The sequence below is a fragment of the Schistocerca nitens genome, chromosome 10, assembly GCF_023898315.1.
Source record: "Schistocerca nitens isolate TAMUIC-IGC-003100 chromosome 10, iqSchNite1.1, whole genome shotgun sequence".
NCBI lineage: Eukaryota > Metazoa > Arthropoda > Insecta > Orthoptera > Acrididae > Schistocerca > Schistocerca nitens.
Window position 1 is genome coordinate 99,969,627 of NC_064623.1, and position 7,500 is coordinate 99,977,126.

At 39.4% G+C, this 7,500-nt stretch overlaps 1 protein-coding gene across 1 annotated transcript in view; it reads right to left on the minus strand.

Moving 5' to 3' along the window:
* The window catches only part of LOC126210172 (transcription initiation factor TFIID subunit 8-like), a 52,262-nt gene extending 45,404 nt beyond the window's left edge, over positions 1-6,858 (minus strand). The window contains exon 1 of the mRNA XM_049939329.1: positions 6,746-6,858. Coding sequence (XP_049795286.1) covers positions 6,746-6,759 — 14 coding nt within the window. The 5' untranslated portion in view covers positions 6,760-6,858. The remainder of the gene's footprint in view (positions 1-6,745) is intronic.
* Between the last annotated feature and the right edge of the window lie 642 nt (positions 6,859-7,500).

The following is a 7,500-nucleotide window of genomic DNA, read 5'->3' on the forward strand; positions in this document are numbered from 1 at the left end:
CATTTGCTTGTGCAGATGTTTCCAATGTGTTTTGTTCCAACATATCAATCAATGGAAGCATGTTATTGCTTTATTGTGATGATTGTTGTAACTCCAGTAGTAGCAATAGATTGTTGTTGTTGAAGCGCCAGGTTTCTTTAATGTGAGCTAAGTTGAGATGGATTACGGATTGAAAATGATGTCTCCTCTACTGATATGTTTTGATTTGTCACAAACTAAACAGAGTAAGGCAGTAACACTCTGTGAAGAAGATTATACATATGCAGAAATGGCAAAAAGTTGGGTGGAGGTGCTAAAAAATTGGGTGTGAGAAAAATTTGCAACTGGTATCAAGAAAATGGTTCAATCAAAACTGCTCCCCATGAAAACCAATATTGACTAATCAAGACTCTTGTAGAATCTGCTGTCTTACTCTGGAAGGTCATTGACAACCACAAAAGACATAAAGGGATTTCTGAAGACATCAGGGGCTGAAGTTTCTGATGCAATTACCCGACAGAAACATTGTGAAAATGGTTTGCAAGCAAGGACTCGAAGGAAGAAGCCTTATCTGAATGAAATGCAGAGGGATAAACGTGTGCAATGGGTATTAGCACACAGGGAATGGGCGCAAGCAGACTGCACTAGATTCATTTGGAGTGAAGGCACTAAGATCAGCATCTTTGGAAGAGAGAAAGTTCATTTTGTACATTGTAGGCCAGGCGAAGGCTTACTATCTCAGTGCAACACTGCCATAATGAAGCATGCCATCAGTGTCATGGGGTGGGGCTGCGTGGCAACTCATGACACGAAACATCTGGCAGTGTTATTGGGCAACATCACCACAAAAAAGTACCATGGCAAAGTCTTTGCATTGAATTTGCTTCCCTCTATATGCAATTTGTTTGAAGGTAAAAACCACCAGTGCATCATTCAGCAAGGCAATGCATCATGTCATACCACGAAAATCAATACATAATAGTTCAGTGACTATCAAATTAGTGTGCTGCCTTGGCCTGGCAACAGTCCCAACCTCAATCCAATTGAGAACTTACAGTTTCACAAAATCATTGTTTCCCAACAGAAGTCCAGTAACATGAGGGAGCTCCTAGAGCCCATGATGACAATGATGTTTTAGTTTGTGGGGGGCTCAACTGTGCAGCCATTAGTGCCCTTACACATTCCCAAAATGTACACAATCTAATCTAGCCACCATCATGAATGAGGATGGAATGATGAGGACAACACAAACACCCATTCCCCAGGCAGAGAAAATCCCCAACCCGGCCAGGAATCAAACCCAGGACCCCATAATACAAAAGTAGCAATGCTAGCCATTAGATGACGAGCTGCAGACCCTAGAGGCCATCATCAGTTCGTGGTTCAGAGTGATCAAACCAGAAGACCTTCAACATCAGGAGGACTCAATGCCACACAGAGTCAAGGCAGTGATTAAAACAGAAAAATATACCACAAAATACTAAGAAATATTGCAATAACTTTTGTGTCATGTAATCTGTAACTTACTGAAACTGTTGGACTGCATTTTGTTTGATTTTTAAAATTTTTGGTTAAATTTTTATATTTGAACTTTAATTCTCTATTAGTGGATATAAGTGCATGTTTTCTGAAAATTTGTACTGAATTATATCGTATATTTCAACTAAAATAAACTCCTGAATGCAGTATTCAGTTAATGTCTACAAAGTGACCTGAATTAATGTCACTACGGTAAGTATTGTTCACCATAGAGTATTGGGTCCAATACTGTTTTTAATACTTATCACTGACTTTTAACACCACGGGAAAAAGTTATTTGCTGAAGACAGCAACATCATGTTGTTGTTGTTGTGGTCTTCAGTCCAGAGACTGGTTTGATGCAGCTCTCCATGCTACTCCATCCTGTGCAAGCTTCTTCATCTCCCAGTACCTACTGCAACCTACATCCTTCTGAATCTGCTTGGTGTATTCATCTCTTAGTCTCCCTCTACGAGTTCTACCCTCCACGCTGCCCTCCAATGCTAAATTTGTGATCCCTTGATGCCTCAGAACATGTCCTACCAACCGGTCCCTTCTTCTCGTCAAGTTGTGCCACAAATTCTTCTTCTCCCCAATTCTAATCAATACATCCTCATTAGTTATGTGATCTACCCATCTAATCTTCAGCATTCTTCTGTAGCACCACATTTCGAAAGCTTCTATTCTACTCCTGTCCAAACTATTTATCGTCCATGTTTCACTTCCATACATGGCTACACTCCATACAAGTACTTTCAGAAACGACTTCCTCACGCTTAAATTTATACTCGATGTTAACAAATTTCTCTTCTTCAGAAACGCTTTCCTTGCCATTGCCAGTCTACATTTGATATCCTCTCTACTTCGACCATCATGTTATTTTGCTCCCCAAATAGCAAAACTCCTTTACTACTTTAGGTGTCTCATTTCCTAATCTAATTCCCTCAGCATCACCTGACTTAATTCGACTACATTCCATTATCCTCGTTTTGCTTTTGTTGATGTTCATCTTATACCCTCCTTTCAAGACACTGTCCATTCCATTCAACTGCTCTTCCAAGTCCTTTGCTGTCTCTGACAGAATTACAATGTCATCGGCGAACCTCAAAGTTTTTATTTCTTCTCCATGGATTTTAATATCTAGTCCGAATTTTTCTTTTGTTTCCTTTACTGCTTGCTCAATATACAGATTGAATAACATCGGGGATAGGCTACAACCCTGTCTCACTCACTTCCCAACCACTGCTTCCCTTTCATGCCCCTCAACTCTTATAACTCTGCCTTCTGGTTTCTGTACAAATTGTAAATTGCCTTTTGCTCCCTGTATTTTACCCCTGCCACCTTCAGAAATTGAAAGAGAGTATTCCAGTCAACATTGTCAAAAGCTTTCTCTAAGTCTACAAATGCTAGAAACGTAGGTTTGCCTTTCCTTAATCTTTCTTCTAAGATAAGTCGTAGGGTCAGTATTGCCTCACGTGTTCCAACATTTCTACAGAATCAAAACTGATCTTCCCCAAGGTCGGCTTCTACCAGTTTTTCCATTCATCTGTAAAGAATTCGCGTTAGTATTTTGCAGCCATGGCTTATTAAACAGATAGTTCGGTAATTGTCACATCTGTCAACACCTGCTTTCTTTGGGATTGGAATTATTACATTCTTCTTTAAGTCTGAAGGTATTTCACCTGTCTCATACATCGTGCTCACTAGATGGTAGAGTTTTGTTAGGCCTGGCTCTCCCAAGGCTGTCAGTAGTTCTAATGGAATGTTGTCTACTCCCGGGGCCTTGTTTCAACTCAGGTCTTTCGGTGCTCTGTGAAACTCTTCACGCAGTATCATATCTCCCATTTCATCTTCATCTACATCCTCTTCCATTTCCATAATATTGTCCTCAAGAACATCACCCTTGTATAGACCCTCTATATATTCCTTCCACTTTTCTGCTTTCCCTTCTTTGCTTAGAACTGTGTTTCTATCTGAGCTCTTGATATTCATGCAAGTGGTTCTCTTTTCTCCTAAGGTCTCTAATTTTCCTGTAAGCAGTATCTATCCTTACCCTAGTGATGTACGCCTCTACATCCTTATATTTGTCCTCCAGCCATCCCTGCTTAGCCATTTTACACTTCCTGTCGATCTCATTTTTGAGACGTTTGTACTCCTTTTTGCCTGCTACATTTACTGCATTTTTGTGTTTTCTCCTTTCATCAATTAAATTCAATATCTCTTCTGTCACCCAAGGATTTCTATTAGCCCTTGCCAATTTACATCATAGCCATTGATAAAACATCAGAACTCCTATTACAGAAAGAAAGTGAAACCTTCAAGGATGTTTACAGTTCGACAGTATGTAATATATTAATGTTGAACAAAAAGAAATCAAACAGTAAACACTTCAGCATAAAGAAGGGGAGCCACTCTATCGCATAGACACACACAAAGTTTTTAAGGATGAACACTGGTTGTCAGCTAACATGGAATGAATACACAGAGGTATTGGCAAAAAAGGATGTCAATGGCATGTTAAAATTTGACCATCAGTTCGTAACAGCTGACGGTTTGTGGTGTCTACATGCACTCGTTTCTTAGCTATGAAATTATTTTTTAGGGACTGAAGGCATAGCACATGGATGCAGTTCTTAAACTGCAGAAAAGGGCCATTACAGTAAATAACTAGAAGTTATAGACAGGCTAACTGTAAAGAGCTGTTTAAAAAATTGGGCATGCTTACTGCACCAAGTGAGTAAATCTACCAATCTATGGTACGTTTCAGGAAAAACATCACTACATATCTCAGTAATAGCTCTATACATAATGATGGAACAAGGGCCGTTTGGACTTACACTTACCCACGAAAGAGAAACCAAAAGCTCAAAACAGAACATGATACCAAGGAATAAAACTGTAGGTGCTTCTGAGAAGTTCAGTGAATGGTCTCAGAGGGCAAATGAAACAAGAGTTACAACCAAAATACCTTTACTGGCCTTCAGAATAATCACCATTAGCTACAACAAACTTGTGACATTGATTGCAAAGATGTTGTAAGCCGTCAACAAATGCTTCATGTAGAATTGCTTGAAGCACCGAGGGCATGCGTCGTTGCACATCCACATCATTACAGGAAATGAGACCTGCTGCTACCAGCACAATCTGCACACCAAGCAGCAGTCAAAGGCACGATATTCACTGTCTTACCTGTACCCAAAAAGCAAGTCAGCTGATAAAATCCAAAATTACGACAATGTGGATCACATTTCTCGACAGCAAGGGATGAATACATTACGAATTTCTTTCTGAGGGAGGTGAGAAAGATAACAGACACTGTGCCATTTACTGTCGCTTATCTCCAGGTCATATCGGTAGCACCAGATCTCGTCTCATCTGCAATGATCCGGATATCCAACAAAGCATGAGCACGGTGCTCTGAGCAATTCCACAAGAAGTGTTTGCTGACAGTTTCTGACAGGTTTAAACCAATGTCAGAAGTGTGTTGTAGCTAATGGTGATTACTCTGAAGACAAGGGAAGGTATTTTGTTTGTAACTCTTGTTTTCTTAATATTTTCTGAGACCATTCATTGAACTTTTCATATATACCTTGTATAATAAACTGAAAAGGGAAATGAAAAGATTTACTAAAATACATCTGTTTAAAAATGAAGCTAAAACTTTCTTCATAAGTAATGCGTACTACACAACTAAATTACTAGAGGGTAGTAACGAAACAGGATAACTACAACATGCTGTCACATTTCAATACATGATCATGGTTTACTGCTTCCTCAAGGAAATCATGTGTCAAGATGCAAATTACATGACAGTAATTTCTTGTCATTTTTCCAAATTCATTATCTCACTCATCATGGACACATAATGACTCAGATTTTAAGGTGGACTGAGGAGCATAACTCAATATATGCGGGCAAAAGTCAGCTTTGTGAAAGGACTGGAGCTGGCGCAAGTGGCAAAGCATCATCTTCACAATCCAGGGAACACCAGCAGATGCCCTTCGTGTGTGCGGTGATGATGATGAACAAAACTATGTTTTATATTAGAAGTTATCTGAAACAAATTGTGTAAATCAAAGAACACTGAGCAACGGAGACCAGTGGAATGAAGCAGTGCAGCTGTTACGAGAACGACCTGTTATTCGGAAAATGGACTTGCTCTCCAGCCATCCTGATTTGGGTTTTCTTAAATCACTTAGACAAATGTCAGGATAGTTCCTTAATCATGTCCCACCCTCAGACACCACTTGCCATATTATAATAAACTATGTTATGTACCCTGTGGGTTGTAGCTTAATTTTGAACTGTTGATTTGTGCTGTGTTACCTAGATAGTTCCTTCATTATTGAGAGATGATTCTTGTTTAAAGACATATAAATAAATATTATCCTTGTCCATTGTTTATAGTTTAGAATTGTTTCTCATTGTGTCCCAAGATTTGCCCTGTGTTTGACACTACAGGAAAAAGATACCGGCATCCCTGCCCTAGCAATGTAAACAAAACGTATAAACACAAGAAATAAAAATATGAACCTGTGGTATAAAAAAAGGAAACGATTCACACAAACAAACCGTAAAAAGAACAGTAAATTCTCAATATAAGAACTGATATTTACCATGGAACCTAACTATCTGCTATAAACCCGTAGAATGCACCGAGCAGCAAAAAACGAGAACAGAAGGGAATTTGCTAACAACCGACGTGAGATTTTTTACTGAAAAATTAGACATCGTAATTACTGGGTGCTCTATATAACTCCCAAATGTAAACTACAGCCGGCCGGTGTAGCCGTGCGGTTCTAGGCGCTTCAGTCTGGAACCGCGTGACCGCTACGGTCGCATGTTCGAATCCTGCCTTAGGCAGGGATGTGTGTGACGTCCTTAGGTTAGTTAGGTTTAAGTAGTTCTAAGTTCTAGGAGACTGATGACCACAGATGTTAAGTCCCATAGTGCTCAGAGCCATTTGAACCATTTTGTAAACTACAGTTACGCAGCTATAATCCATTTTTACGCACAAAAGAGACAGAGTGAGCCGATGAATTTATACAATATGCGCAATTTAATGATGAAAACGATAATGTTTCAAACACACGGTACCGCAGAAAAACAAACAACCGAGACGAAAAAGACTTTATATGTATATACAGAGAGACGCTAAGTTGTCAAAAGAACCCTACGAACACATATGAAATGTAACCTGCAATTTCGATATGGTATGTTCTTAGGAAAAAATTGTTTAACAACTCACTTAACAACAAACATTAAGTCAGTTCAACTACTGCACATCACTGTCGTAAAATTATATTATTCAAAATGTAAACACATCATCGTCAACACAACCAAGTGATACTCAAAGATGTTTAACATCACAACTAAACTTGTTCAACTGTTTGCAGGTGTGCCACACTTACCTATATATGATCTTGAGTTCTGCTGGCGTTTACGGTCAAACGTTATCAAACCACTATACTGGAGGTGCCATTAGACTTGTATAAAATATCCGGCGGCACTGGGAAATTTTCTAATTTTTAGATGAAAAATAGTGAGCTTTAAAGATTTTTAAGCATTTTAGAGACATATGATCAACATTATAACCCCGAAAACTGGACTCTCGATAACTCGACACTCCGGGAAACTCAACAAGAATGACACATTTTTTGGCTTTGAAGAAAAAAACTAAACATAAACACGCTCGGTATTTTCGTAAAAAATTAATTTAACTTACAGTAATAATCATACTATTACAGAGCAGTGAATATATACTTCTGAAAAGACTAAAATTATATTTAAATAAATACTAAACCATCATTGTATTGTATTGTATGTTAACCGGGGACCTAGAAACGACGGAGAGGCTCCGTCCCCGCCGCAGCCGCAGTGGTCCACAACCCCACGACGACTACTGCAGTCCACTTCACCCCTCCGCCACCCCATACCGAACACAGGGTTATTGTGCGGTTTGGCCCCCAGTGGACACCCCCGCCCCCAGGGAACGTCTCACAC